The sequence below is a fragment of the Saccostrea cucullata genome, unplaced genomic scaffold, assembly GCF_032062105.1.
Source record: "Saccostrea cucullata isolate Sc308-1 unplaced genomic scaffold, CSIRO_AGI_Scuc_v1 ctg706, whole genome shotgun sequence".
Lineage (NCBI taxonomy): Eukaryota > Metazoa > Mollusca > Bivalvia > Ostreida > Ostreidae > Saccostrea > Saccostrea cuccullata.
In genome coordinates, this window is record NW_026918737.1 from 78612 (window position 1) to 94627 (window position 16016).

A 16016-nucleotide genomic window follows, 5' to 3' on the forward strand; every position below is an offset into this window, starting at 1 on the left:
ATCGAAAGGGCATGTTGTTGACCGCCCCTTTTTAAATTCTCCCCGATTCCCTTTTACACAAAAAAGACGTGCAGCTTATATAAGTAAATAAATTAAGTATTAAAAAACAACAACGATTTTATATTCAAATATTCTAAAAATAGATGTATAATTATGAGTTATAGCTAACATATGGATACATGTACCATCAATTTTAATTGTATATAAGGAAAATTGATTATTAGTGCAATGAAAGGTCTGTTTCATTAAACAATCGGGTTCAATGATGTTTGCCTTGTAAGACATGCTATCTAACGAAACAGCATTCATATAAAAAGAAAAAAAATGAGTCGAAGACCCTTTTGTTGCCCACTTCTATGTAAAGAAAGTTTTACTTAAAAAATAACAAAATCCAACTAAATGACCTCTTCATGGACCCTTAAATTGCATTTATAGCGTTTGCCATAAACAAGTAGCCATCTCAAATATTGCAGCAACAAAGAAATTTAAATTTTGTGAATCACTTGATTTAATCAACACTTTCCCGATTTTCTTAATCGGAGCAGAATTAATTCCTTTCAAATTGATGACTTCATGTCAAAAGTAATGAATAATTCAGACCTATTCGTTGATAATTCCATACAGATTTCTGAGCAGTAAACACATGATACCCGAAGCATTTCTGCAAGTCTCTTTTGGTTCAAATGTTATAATTTGAAATTTTAGGTTTTCAAAACATTGAGCATATCTTGCCATACAGAACATTAAGTAACAGTGAATATGTCATTTCATCTCATAGTCCCTGGTAGGATTATTTTAGCAATCTTGTCCCCTTTCTTCATAAAAATAAAATTATAAAGACAATACAAAGATGCAGTTTTCTTTTACATTTCCACAATGATCTTAACTTTTACATAGTGTAAAAATTCGTTTATAAAATCGGAAAACACAAGTTTTAAATCGGTGGTCGAGAATACCATAAATGAAACAATTCACAACATCATTAATGTATACAAATCTCATGGCTAAACGATAAAATGTAATTTCTACATCATTCATATTTTCACGAAAGTCCTCTTCCACGGCCAGAAATACTCCAAGAATCATATAAGGCGTATACATAACAATAAACACCAAGGTGACCAAGAAAAACACCTTGGAATTTTTCTTTGCCTGATCATGTTCAGTAGAAACGGCACGTTTGAATATGTCATTCTCGCCCTGCTGTTTACCCTTCTCGGCGCTTTTAGTCTTTATTTTATTTTTCACAGAAATAATTATGTCGGACACAGAAGTATTCGAAGTACTGACCTTTTGTACCCAGTCATTGGTCAACTTTTGGTTTCTATAGTTTAAACCGATAACAAAAACTTGACCAGAATTAACAATATCCGTTTTGAGGTTTGCTGAATGATTTCCACAGCATTTTGAATTTCCAATATTCAGTCTCTTCTCCTTTGGATCCTTCGCGTAATACGTCATTTTCGCCCGCTTTCTGGCATGTTTTCTGATAGTTAGTCCAATAGAAATATAAGTGAATGCAAGAATACCAATCGAAACCACGGTTGCAATCTGTAGAAAGACTAAGTACAGCAAGGGATACATACTCCCTTTCACTTTATCATCAAAAAAGCATTTCTGTACAAGCTCTCCTGAGGAAATCTCTGTCGTATGAAGACCGAAAATAAAAACAACTGGAACCGATAAAACAAACGCTCCAAAGACTGTTATCGCAATAAGTATTCTTGATTTCTTTATGGACCACTGAATTTTCAATGGGCTACAAACTCGTTTATATCTATCAATTGAAATTAAAAGCAAAATAAAGACGGAACTCATCGATAACGTAGCATTAGATGATCTGAAGAATTTACAAAGCCATGCATTGAATAGGCCATATGGATAAAGTAGATCCAAAATTTCAAAAGGAATTTCTATACTGCACATTAGGAAGTTTATAACTGCCAAAGCAAACACAAACGTCACATAGGTGGAACTCTTCTGGAAATGAAGACCAAAAACAACCAAAACGTGAATGTTTCCCAGAATTCCGACTACCATTAGAATCACAAGCAAAACTATTGTCGCAGTTATTCCATTTGTCAAGTTCGATGAGCCGTGTTCCTGTAATACTGTTGTTGACCATGAAGCACTTTTGTTCAGCGTAGAAAGAGTACCGTTCATTTTGATATCTGAAATGAGATATTATACAATTATTGCTGTTTTTTGAGGTCAATACAATGATTTAGCCATGTGAGGAGTACAATATTCACCGAGCCCGAAAACAATAAAACAAAGAAGGTAACATTTAGATTTTAATCAACCGGAAAATAAATACTAAATCATAGTTTTTTTTTAAATGCATAACCACATCGTCACGTTTTTAAGATTTTTGCCTTCGTCTTTCAACGCAAAAATATATTCATATATGAAGAGGATACTTCCAACTTTTGGTCTTTTTAGGTTGTTTTGTATAAATAATACAAACAAAGCAATTGTAGATATATACTGATTATCTTAGTAATCTCGTTGTAGTAGTGAAGCCCTTTTAAAATTCTAACAGAGTCTAATCCCTTTTACCGAGTAACAAAGTTTGATTTAGCTTTTTCGAGGTTGTTCACATATCCTTTGGAAAGTAGATGAAACGTGATTGTAAAAAGTAGAATGCACTACAACATAATAGACCGAAAGATAGGCAGATGTTCACTGCATCAAATTCTGAAAAGATTTTTTTTTGCGCAAATAAGAAATCTCAAACTAAATATATTTTTTACCGATGAAATTTTTTAAAACATTCCTTTTGCAATACTTACAATACTCATGCTTTAAATGAGTCCAACCTTCCCTTTTCATTTGTGTTAAACAGAGGACCGCCAGATCAAATATCCATAAACAAATTTATTTTGTTGCTATAACTCAAACTTCACCTTCCTATCACTTGTCATTAATAATTAATATAAGAGTCACGTATAGGGAATCTGGCTTTGCAAACCAAAATAAATATACACCATTTAATCTCACCAAAAACAATCCAAGAATTAGTTTTAGATAAATGTCTCCATTTGTATACATATCCAAAAGAACGTTCTTCAGAGAAGAAAAAGAGATAGGTATGATTGGTTATGCTGATGACTTTTGAACTGTTAGAATTGATCGAACATGAGTTCTGCTGTATATGTAACCATCTAAGAACACAGAGTCTGGACTCGGATGTGTCCATAACTTAAATTGATTGAAAGAAAACGTTTTTTTGCAATTATATTTAATGATGTTGACTTTTGCTTCAATATGTTTACAAATGATTTGTGTAGATAATCATATTATTGAGTAGTCTGTAAGCCATTGTTATTTTCCAAGATAGAAAATTAAAGATACAAATCATTAAATTATTTCATTTCTGGAGATTTTTTAAATGAGAATTTGATGATGAACTTCGAAAAGAACAAAAAATTAATAAGAGTAAGTATGAGAGATATCGTGTATATTGGTAGCCATTTCAGAGCATTGGTTACAGAAAATTATAAAATACCAGTCGTTTTCTACTGGCATACTGAATACAAAAAGTATACAATTTAGTCTCCAGCATCAATTTAGGATTTAATCAAGATCACGTGATTACTCTTGTTTGGCAGAAGATAAACACGAAAAAGTGAGTTGATTTGTTGTTACATGAATATATACTAGTACCAATATATTACGATATAAATGTAAATACATGTACTTACTTTTATTATACAAATAATTTTATCCGTGAAGTTGAATGTTCCTACCATATACAACATGCCCGACTGTTTTTATTGCTTCAGTGACATATCTAAAATACAAACCAATTATAGTTTGCTTTTATGACTTTGAACAAACTTCATTTCAATTCAAGCCTAATTTAAAATGTTAACACTAGTAAATACCTTTTTACAGTTGCAAATACATTGTATATTCAATGTTTCTCGGTTGTGACTAGCAATCAAATTCTAGGAACATCAAACAAAAAAAAGTTACTACTCATTAGAATGTAATTAAGTATATCCGCTTCTCAAACGTTGTTTATTTGTTTGTCCCAAAAATTTAGCTTTAAAAAGATTTATTTTCCTGTAAATATTTCTATTTCACACGCTTATTACGAACCAAGGCTCCTTGAAGTACATACATTAGAAATGGTCTTTTAAAAAGTAGACATTAGCATCATATAAAAGCACACAAAATTACATTTACAGAGAAATCATTTTTCTTTTTATCTTACCTCAGATAACCCCATGACCTAGCTTCAAAACTAATGTGATACTTTTCAGACCAAATTGTATTACCCAACTGAACTATCCCGCGAGCAATTAAAACACTAATAGCATTTCGTAATTTGCTTTAGCACAAATTAATCAGAGGCTGTTCAATTCAATCATTTGGCTTACTCTGATTTCAATTTATATTGTATGGTATGTTCCTATGAAAATACACATGCCATTAAAACAAACAATAGTTTAAAAAAAGTCTTAATTATTCAGTATTAATTCCAGTACAATATTTTTTTTTATTTATACAGGTACAAAATTTTATTCACAAAGTGAATGGGATTGGGCAGCAGACAAAGCCTATTTTAGCCCTCTCCCTACAAGGTCAATGTGAACACACAAACTTGATATAGGCATGAAACTAAATAGACAAACAGTTAAAAAAGAAACAAGAAAAAAAAGAGTAGGAAAAAAAAGAATCACAATGTAGTACCGGTTAGAAATTGCTGGCAGATGTAACATACATGACAGTGTCAAATAAAACGTTTGGTTGCTGCGATGTAAGCATGTACTGCTTCAAATACTCAGTATTTAAGTATTAATACCTTGTCCATGATTAGGACTACCATACAAAAATAAATGAAGTTCATGAATTTGATTACAATATCATATTTTGGATTGTTTGTAAAAGTACATTTCTTGGAGAGGTACAATATTTTGGACAAGCAAAAAATGATGATGAGCATCTTCAACAGAGTCTATGCAGTATTCACACATAGGTGTTTCTGATAAAAATTGGTTATTTAAGTCTGCCGTTAAATTACTTGCATTATTTCGTAACTGACAATGTATTATATTGTACTTCCTCATTCCAAAATGAAAAATTTCTTTACCTTTTTTTTAAATACAAAAATAAGAATTAAAAAGATCTTTGAATGAAGATATTCCAGGAGCATTCTGATATAATCAGGCAAGTTATTCCACAGTTTAACTGTTGACGGAAGGAAACTTTCCATATATGATGTAGTTTTAATACAAAAAATTTTGAATTCTGCATCATTAGTTCTAAGATTATACGGGTGGTTTGTAGGACGGAAAGGTTCAATCAAGTTATATAATTATTGAGGTGAATAGCCATTTATGATTTTATAAAATAATAGCAATTTATGAATATTCCCCCTTGTTTGTAAAAGATCCCACCCTAATTCATCATACAATTTGATCGCGAGAAAATTGGATCTTAAACCACTAATGACTCTACCTGCTTCCTCTTGAATACTTCTAAAAGTTCAATATTTTTTCAGAGCAATTGTCGTAGACAAAGTCAGAGTATTCTAAAACAGGTCTGATACTAGTAAATGCAAAATATATCTTAACAAGTATTTTCCTTTTAACTTTATATTTAAGCATTCTAAGTAAATTTAGTCTTTTTGTACTATTCCAGTACAATATTCAAGAAGTCGCCATATTTGTAATATGTAAAATAATCCCTTTATTCTCAAAATACTGATTTAATACTATTGGGTTTTTTTTACGATGATACACAATAATTGCATTTGTGACATACTTTTTTTTCACGTAATAATCGTGATGCCTAACGAATTATGTGTTTCTATTAAAGTTTCTGCTGACAAATGTTTGCATAAAACTAAAAGAAATACATGTATATGCACGTAGGAAATATATTATCGTTTTACAACGACAAACAGCATTTTTGTGAATGGATCTAGAGATTTTCATGTACACGTAAATATATTATTCAAAGACTCTAATTGCTCATGCATGACACACTTCCAATGTGAAGGTGAAACTTGTTGAGCAGTCAATATTAAGCTTTTATGTCTCATGAAATTAACGTCCTCTCAATTCTCCTGATACCAGAATTAATTCCCGAGTACTGACATGGTTTAACAATATTTACCCATAACAAGAAATATTGACGTCATCAAACGGGATTATATTTATTTTCTCTTTTACCTCGAGAATTTCTAATTATCACAATCATCTTGGGCCTTAACTTAACTTAGATGCATTTGTGTGCAATATATTTTGTTCTGTAATTATCACAAGTTTCATAATTTTGGTTCAGATGAAAAGGTAATTTTGCAAAGACTAAACAATATCGTCTACATGTATCACGAAACATTCCAAATAATGGACCATTTCACTTTAATCAATGTAAAAGCGTTCTTTGCTCATTCCTAACAATTAAAATGTTTCGATGATAAAATTTCTGTAATATAAATAACAAATCATTAAATATTAAAATCATAAAGTTGATATCTGATCATATTTATCCATTCCTTGGCACCCCAAGAAAGCAGGTATAGGCATATAATTCTTATATCAATGGAATTTCAGGATTTCTGTTTGGACACAGGATTAGACTTAAAACAAAAACATTTATGCTTACCTTATATGTCGTGCTTTCCGAAAAAAAGAAGGCATAAATTTATTTCTCATTAATTCTGAAACCTGTGCATATCAACAGGATACTCCAACACTTATTATTCAAAATATGGATGGGCGACTGTCAAAGATGTTCGGGGAACCAGGTTTTTGTGCAAAAAATGTATCCCATTTGGACTCACACTAAAAAAACCTTGAGGCTCTCCAAATCATATTCAAAACATACAAGATCTAGTGCTTAAGGGGTAAAAGTTTATGAACCATTTTTTCTAGAAGAAGAAAACTTTTTTACTCCAATGAGACACCTAGGATTGAAATGAAAATTCTGCAGAAACCTTATTTTACAAGGAATAACGTTACAAAATATAAATGGGCTACTGCAAAAAATGCCACAGGGGTTAAGGGAACAAGAATAAGAGCTAATTTCCAGGATGGATTTGAAAATTCCAAAATCTTTTTCGTTTCCTCAATAAATTTACTTTGAGAAGAATTTAATTAAATTAAAAAAAAATCCATAAATTTAAGAAGAGTACTTTTACGCAGTATATTTACGACAATGATTTTTATTTTATTATGATATTGTTATTTTATAATCTAAGGAGATCTTCAGAGTGCCTTCAGTGCACATTCATATAAAGTAGCTTTTAAGAAGGGAGGGTATTTTGCTCTTCAAAATTCAGATACAAACAAAGTATACGACTTTTAATATAAACAAAACATTTAGTTTTAATGTGTAAGTGAACGTGTGAGTTGTTATAAATCCATCAAAACTAATAAATGGATATAAAGAGTACGAACATTTTATTTTAAGGTTGTGTACATTGACATCTTTTTCGAAAATACAGATGAATAAACATGGCAAAACTACATTGAAAAATATTCTTTTTTATGAAATACACCTATACAACTGTTAGAGAATATTGCTGAATTTGTTGAAGATGTAGAAAAGTTCGATTCTTTGACCGTATAAATATTGCTTTTTCTAATTTTAACTGAGGACCAATAATTTTTATTATCATTACAAAGTTCTTGAATGAAGACTTTAACTTGTGGGGAGACAAAGAAATAAATGAATGGGTTTAAAGAGTAGTGAATCATCCACAAAACATATATTCCATATTGCACGTAAAACATTACTTTGGTTACTTGAAACGACTTTTCAAGAATGTTGTTTCCTAAAGCTGCGAGTTGGTACACTAAATCAGCTGCACATGTTACAATGTAAGCAATTAGGATCAACAAGAACACCATTGACATTTGAGAGCTTAGTTGAGATCTTCTCATAGCTTTCGATCTCTTGACAATACGGATTTTTAGGCAATGGAAGATGAGTATGAAAATTGGTGGAATGCAAAAAAGATAAATTGAAAGGGTAAAAAATGTAAATAGTATTGTTTTCTGGTCAAAATGACCGCTTTCAGATAGATACACAAAAGTCATAACACCTGAAGCAAAACAAACACTAAAGAGCCATATTGCACATGATGCCATCATTATGTTCTTTGGTCTCAAATTGGCGTGACACCATAACGGTTTGGCAATCATCAGACATCGCACTCCTGCCAAGAAAACCATATGTGCTGCACTTGCATGTTCGCCTGCCATTCCTATCCCCCTGACAACTGCTCTTAGGGTGTAGGATCGTAGGAAGAATTCATCCTGCAGCCGATAAACAAAACAGTAACCGAAAACGAGGCTGATGATGTCAGGTGGTGCCAGGGAGGCTACTACGGTATAGGTAACGGTATGCATCTTTTTGCTCCAAATAATGGTGAAAAATGTCACAATGTTACCACAGACACCAATGATTGTTAGAAGTGCACAAAGAACTTCCATTCCAGCTTTATACCGGTCGTCCACAAACTGGTCTTGGACATCTGCGGATTGGGAAGAAGAGTAACTGACATTTCTGGTACTCATTGTTGAGCTTCGCAAAATTCCACCCAAATCAATAGGTGCATTTTCCATTTTTTTTCTCTCTGGAATACAAAAAATAAAATTCATAAAATTATTAACTTAATACTTCTAGTGAAAACCACAATTCAAAAAATTATTATCGTAATACTTACAATGAACACCAATCTTCTCTCAGATATGATCTATTAAAATCCTCAACACTTTATGTAGACAACTCCATATCGACATAATTTCTCATTTAAATTAACACACTTGGCGTCATTATATCAATTATTAACAGAAATCAATTAAAACGTGATTTTAGACCTCATCATCCTTTATATAATCTGGTTTTGACTCAGATTTTCTCCAAGCGCGACATTCCTGGCACATATAATGACTATAAAAATAATTACGAGGGGTGATCAAAAAGTTCGCGAACTAATTGAAAAACTTCCATAAAAGAAACAATATTTGATTTCAGTGTTGATTATATTTTGAATTAGTCCTCTCCAATTTTAATGAACATCAGCCACCGTTCTGCGCATGCGCGAATCACGTGATATTGGCGGTCATGTGACCCCCTCCGTAGCGTTCTGTCACAAAAGCTGAAAGATTTTTTGGGGTTTTATATTTTTTTCCATTTAAGTGAATTTTTATAACAAGAACAGTACATTTGTCAGAAATGGTCAAATCTCGGCAACAGAATGGGTGGATAAGAATATTCTTTCCAAAAAAAAAAAGCATAGGGACCATTAAACACAAATCTTCTGTCTCGGGAGAGACGTTTATTCAAGGTGGATAGAGAATACGTGCCTCCTTTTTAAGTACCAGTCCACATAAAAATCAGACAAAACTGTAAAAAAGTGATACATGAAGGTTTTCAGAATTTGATGATTTTCCACTCATAGATTTATTTTGAAGTATGAACAATGTATGTAAAATGAAAAATGTTTTGAGTCATGGTAACCATGGAAACCCAGCCAAAGAAATTTCCTTAGCAACCGGCGGATTTTTCAGTGTTGAAGGACAAAAAATCACCTATCTTTGAGGCTTCAAATAACACGCAAATACCACGAGAATTATTCTTACTTATGGGTGTAATAAAGATACACATTTATTGTGTTCTAATAATGTAATAAAAAATATTTAGGTCCTAAGTCAGTTCTGTGGTAGACATAGGAAGGTACACATGTTTTACAAGTTTTGCTGATTCAGCATTTTTCGTGATTTTGGCAATATTCAAGGCCAAATTTTTAAAATGGCCAGATTAATACAGTTGTTGCATGCATCTCACATTAAAGCAGAGGTATTTCTCTTTTAGAATTTGAAATCAAATCCATGGGCTCTTTTGAAAATCGAATCTGTTGATAGCAACAAAAATGGGCTTTTTGATGCATAAAATGAGAAACAATGTAAAAAGTTTACGGAAAAAATCAAATGAGCGGTTATTTATGATAAACGAGATACAAATTTTAAAATGGTATAATTAAATTCGGTCTCCCTAGCACATCATTGAATATTGCAGAATTCTTTATCTCCATAGCAACGACAGGTTCTCCATAGCAACAAGGCAAAGAAAGGTAATTTTGGCGTGTATTCGTGTAATCTTATTAAGGCTTATTCAAATTAAGTCAGAAAAATGTGATTGAGCAAAACTGACTTTTGTTCAATCTTAATTTTTTTCCGTCTTTAATCAACACATGGCAACGATTCCCAGTGCATGGCAACCAATGTACCCTATGTCTCCTGTAAAGAGATTTGACTTTTGGGTCAGTGTTGGTCATGGAAATGAATATGAAATTAATGTGTTGATGATTGTATTTGTGGAGAGTGCTGAAAAAATATATGAAATGTTCCATCAATTGTTGTCATGGTAACAACTACATGTGAGTGAATTTAAAATGGGGTGAGTTTAAAAAACACAGTATAAATTCTTATTTAAACAGAACTGTGACTGGGCTAATTTAAAACGGGGCAAAATTCCTTGTATGTGTGAACGGGCAAAAATCATATGATACCAAATTAAGGATGTTTTCCATAGATAATGTTTTAATGTAACTTGTACGATATTGTGTATTAGATTCAAGACACTCGCGGTGCATGGTTTCAATGGCTGCATTTTATTTCCGGAACTGTTTTCATTTCAGATATTTTAAAGTTTTCATCTCTGACATTTTCCAAGCAGTACTTTTCTGCATTGAAAGGAGCTAGGATTTAAGACTTAACCCATGAAAAATATTACAGGATAAATCATGAATAAATCATTGAAATCCAAAATAATGAGTTTTTCAATTGACTTTGGGTTATGTTTTTAAGCAAAGGCCATGACATGGGGGGGGGGGGGTAGGTTCGATATTCAGTACCAATTTTTTTCCAAACAGCACCACTTTGAATTCCTAATTTTAAACCTATTCTGCAACGTGTCTGTGGAAAGTGGGGGGGCTAAACCTACGCAGCAATGTTCAATGACTACACTAGGAAAAGGCTAATCCCCTGCCCCCCCCCCCCCTCCCGGTTCCGACGCCTATGTAGTTTGGTAACTTTATAACCATAGACAGAGTAGGGGAATAAAAAATATGCATTTCAACCACTCTAAGTAATATTCAGCATTACTCAATAGTTCCCCACCCAACAAGAACCCCTGACCCTCAGGTCCACACATTTCACAATTCTTGCTCATCATAAATGTTTGATTAACTTCATGGAGTGGATTTTAAAGAAATAATTCATTCTTAGTATATAGTCAAGGACACTCCCCCAAACCCCAGCCCTCTATGATACCCCTCTTCCGGGGGGGGGGGGGGGGGCTTGGAATTCACAATTCTGGAAGAACGATCATAGCTATAATTATCATAACTATATGTCTGTAGTCAGTTTGTTAAATACCTGGGAGCAAAGAAGAAGATTAATAATGAAAGATTCATTGCAATTTCACCATTTGATGATTAGAGCCACACCCTAAGTAACACCAGAAATCCTGGACCTTGCGCCATGAAATTCACAACCTGATCCTTTGGCCATGAAATTGACAATTTTCAAAGAGGTACTCTTCCTCATTGTAACTACGCATGTAGTTAGTTGTTTAATACCCAGGGACAGAGAAGAAGATTTTTCATTTTAAAAATGCATGTTTACTATATAATCAAAAGAGCCCTGCATCTTAACACCAGAACTCCTGACCCTGGGCCATGAAGTTCACTATTTTAGATGAGGCACCCTTTCTCATCATAACTATGTATTTTTCAAAGAATTAATGCATGTTAACTATATAATCATTCAAGCCCCGTCCTAACACCAGAAATTCACTACTGTAGAACAGGAATTCTTTCTCATCGTAACTATGTACTTAATTAATTTTACCCAGGAGCAGAGAAGAAGATTTTCAAAGAAATAATGTATTTTCACTATATAATCTATTTAGCCCAGCCCTAGCATATAGAACCCCTGACCCTGGGGCAAAGAATTTTACTATTTTGGTACAGTGTAGAGGACTCAATGCTTAAAACAATCATTCAAACAGTTTCACTGCTTGATGTCTAGAAGTAAAGAAGATTTTTAAAGACTGCATTAATCTAAGTGGTTTTGGTCCCACCCTCAGGCCCCAGGGACCCTGAAATTCACAATTTTGTGTTCCTCTTTTACCCAGAGATGGGTTTTTCAAATTTGGTTGAAATTGGTTCAGTGGTTCCAGAGAAGAAGCTAAAAATGTTCAAATGTTTACGACCGCCGAATGACGTACGACGATGAACGAACAGAGATAGCAATAGGTCATCTGAAAGACTCAGGTGACCTGAAATTCTCAGAGGCACATCTCCCTTTTAAAGTGTAGTTTTAAGTTTGAACTCAGATATGCAAGGATGGAAATTGAAAGGCATACAGAAACCACTTCTGGTAAATACAGACCCTTAGTAAGCAATATCGGAAGGGGGGGGGGGGTTTGGGGTGGGGTGGGGGTTACAACCATATATTTTCAGTTTGGTCACTATCAACAACCGAAAATTCCTTGGCAAACAAACCAAAAAATAGAAGATCGTCAGAATTAAAAGAAGAGCACAGAATTAATTAGGTGTACTTTTTGAAAATATATGCATTTTTATGAAGAATTTTTCTCAATTAATATTTTTCCAGGTATTTTTTTTTTTAATCAAGTGATACTTTCTGTCTGTTAATCAATGAAAAATTTATAAACTGCAAAAGTTTTAACTTTATACCCCACATAGTTTTGGTGCTATTGTAAAAATACATTTTTGGACATGTTGACCTTTGACAAAACCTAAACCCTGGTAATGTGTATCTAGCATATATTGTGTTCATTTGAGATAATTTCCATTTTTCAAACGATAAGATATTTATAAGCTTGTATCTTTAACTTGTTGGGAAGCTGACGCTTATTCAGTTCACAAGGAATCTGTAGCTATGGAACTTCAAACGCTATTACCCAGAGAACAGGCCCATAGCAACACGTATCAAAGTAGTGGGAGCAACCTCCAACATCGCTCACCTGAGCACATGGGCTAGGTAAAAACAAATCAGCTCAACACTCAAAAGTTTACTTGGGGAAGGGAGGGGGATGGACTTGAATTTTATACTTCTTGCCACCATATCAATATAAATTAATGGTATTAATGTAAAAACTTTGGGCCAGGAAAGATGAAACTTATGTAGAAGCATCCTCAGGTAGTGTACATTCAAGTCCCCCGGTGGTAGGGTGGGGTCACAATGGGCGACCAACGTTTTACTTAAGAATATACATGTATAGGAAAAATCTTCTTTTTAATAACAGCAAAGCCATGATTGGTTATGTTTATATGGAAGCATCCTCAGGTAGTGTAGATTCAAGTTTGTTCAAAGCATGACCCCCGGGGGTACAGCCACAATGGATGATCAAAGTTTTACATAGGAATATATAGGGAAAATATATAAAAATCTTGATTGGTCTTGTTCAAATGTTAGCATCCTAGGGTAGTTTAGATAAAGATTTGTTAAAATCATGACCCCCAGGATTGGACCACAAAAGTACATAACTTATTTGGAATAAAGCCACAGTTAGTCAAAAAAAATGTAAGCACCCTTAGTTAGTGTAGATTCAAGTATGCATAGATTCAAGTTTGTTCAAATCACCCCCCCCCCCTCTTTTAGGATCGGGACCACTTAGGCATTTACTGAATTGATTTTTCCTAGCCACAGTGCTCAGGTGAGCGATGTGGCCCAGGGGCCCCGTGTTACATGGATGAATTCGATGTCAATTGTTTTGTTTATGTTGCATAATATTTCCATTTTAAGATATGAACTAACCGAATACATGAAGATGACCCTCTGACCATTGTTTGCATATTTTTTGAAATATGTTTGCACTACATTAATGCAAATCTCACCAAACAACATACAAAAATAAAGTTTCTACTTGTGTGAGTAGCCATGTTTTAAATTCATTTGTATTTGATCTAGCTCTGGACATCTTGCAATATTTCTTTCAAATGGTGTAAACTTCAGTTTTACGTAAATAACCGTAACTGACTGCGATGCGACTTTTCTTATTTTGATTTATTTTAATGTGCCGCGTGGCCCTCATGAAGCAGTGGTTAGATTCTCTAGAGTCACGAAGTAGGAAATGTCGTGGGTTCGAATCCCACTGTAGGACGCAGTAGGTGCTACCTTTGAGCAACCGCGAACGGTTCTTTTCGTTTGGAAAAAAATCTCTCCAATCTACGACAAGTATCAATAGAATAATTAAAACCTGATCTTCCTAATCAGTTGGAAATATCATTGGAAATGTTTCCATTGTGACGTTAATCATTTTATTTATCTATTTATTTTCATGAGTAATTAATTCATACATTGTAATACTTTCTGAGAAATCTGTTACAAGTGCCTAATCTGTCAATATTATGAATAACGACTACAGAGTATCCCATACTGAAAATGTAACATTGTTTGCTGAGTAATGAGCTAGAAATAGTTGTTATGGATTAAATGAGTTTAAAAATACCTTCGAAAAACAAACATTTCAACATCATTTTTTTTCTTCATGGCGTGATTTAGATAAAGATTTACAGGTAACATGAATATGCTTTGTGTCGTTGCTAGGGGAGTGGTGTTGTTGCTATGGAAATAAGTCATTGAACAATATTCAATAACTTGATACAACATTTTAAAGTCATTCCGAACTATCACCATGCAATTATCAGCATATTACTTGAATATCCAATTACATGACAAACAATACAATCCCAAAGTCAAATCTGTTTTACAGGAGACATAGGAACTTTGGTTGTCATGTACACGAAATCCTTGCCATATGGGTTGATTAAATACCAAAAAAATAACAATAATAAAACCAACATTTCATTGTCAATTTTGCTCAACCGGAATTTTCTGACATTTTTAATAAGTCTTAATAAGATTACACGAATACATGCCAAAATTACCTTTCTTTGCCCTGTTGCTATGGAGAATCTGTCGTTGCTATGGAGATAAAGAATTCTGCAATATTCAATAATGTGCTAGGGAGACCGAATTTAATTATACTATTTTAAAATTTGTATCTCGTTTATCATAAATAACGGTTCATTTGATTTTTCCGTAAACTTTTTACATTGTTTACTCATTTTATGCATCAAAAAGGTCATTCTTTTTTGCTAGGCAACAGATTCGATTTTCAAAAGAACCCATGGATTTGACTTCAAATTCTAAAATTCTAAAAGAGAAATACCTCTGTTTTTATGTGAGATACATGCAACAACTGTATTAATCTGGCCATTTTTAAAATTTGGCCTTGAATATTGCCAAAATCACGAAAAATGCTGAATCAGCAAAACTTGTAAAACATGTGTACCTTCCAATGTCTACCACAGAATTGACTTAAGACCTGAATATTTTTTATTACATTATTAGAACACAATAAATGTGTATCTTTTTTACACCCATAAGTAAGAATAATTCTCGTGGTATTTACGTGTTATTTGAAGCCTCAAAGATAGGTGATTTTTTGTCCTTCAACACTGAAAAATCCGCCGGTTGCTAGGGAAATTTCTTTGGCCGGGTTTCCATGGTTACCAAGACTCAAAACATTTTTCATTTTACATACATTGTTCATACTTCAAAATAAATCTATGAGCGGAAAATCATCAAATTCTGAGAACCCTCATATATCACCCTTTGTCTGATTTTTATGTGGACTGGTACTTAACATATCTACTATGTTTAAAATCTAAAGTAAACGATATCTTAGGTATTTAATAATTATATTATTGTTCAAATATTCAACTATTTTTCAAAGTGTTAATTGGACGTCTTTGAAAACAAATTGCTTAATTGCTTTCACTAAGCAACGGTATCATTTTTAACCATCTGGCTTCCTTTACTAAAGCGATCAATCCAATCATTGATTGAATTTATAGGAAGTCATTTGTCTTAATCAACTGTGTACAAATTATTATATGCTACAGCTAATGGCTTTCTAAGATGTATAATAAATCGTACAGTCATTTGTTTAACGAGTAC

General features: G+C 33.0%; 2 protein-coding genes across 2 annotated transcripts; both read right to left on the bottom strand.

Moving 5' to 3' along the window:
- Positions 1-882: 882 nt before the first annotated feature.
- On the bottom strand, positions 883-2163 carry LOC134270133 (vasopressin V1b receptor-like). The gene has a single exon (XM_062752315.1). It carries the CDS (start codon positions 2161-2163, stop codon positions 883-885), a length of 1281 nt encoding a protein of 426 aa, XP_062608299.1.
- Positions 2164-7472: 5309 nt separating this feature from the next.
- Positions 7473-8891, bottom strand: LOC134270099 (proto-oncogene Mas-like). The gene has a single exon (XM_062752275.1). The coding sequence runs from the start codon at positions 8616-8618 to the stop codon at positions 7479-7481; it is 1140 nt and encodes a 379-aa protein (XP_062608259.1). The 5' UTR covers positions 8619-8891; the 3' UTR covers positions 7473-7478.
- Positions 8892-16016: the final 7125 nt, after the last annotated feature.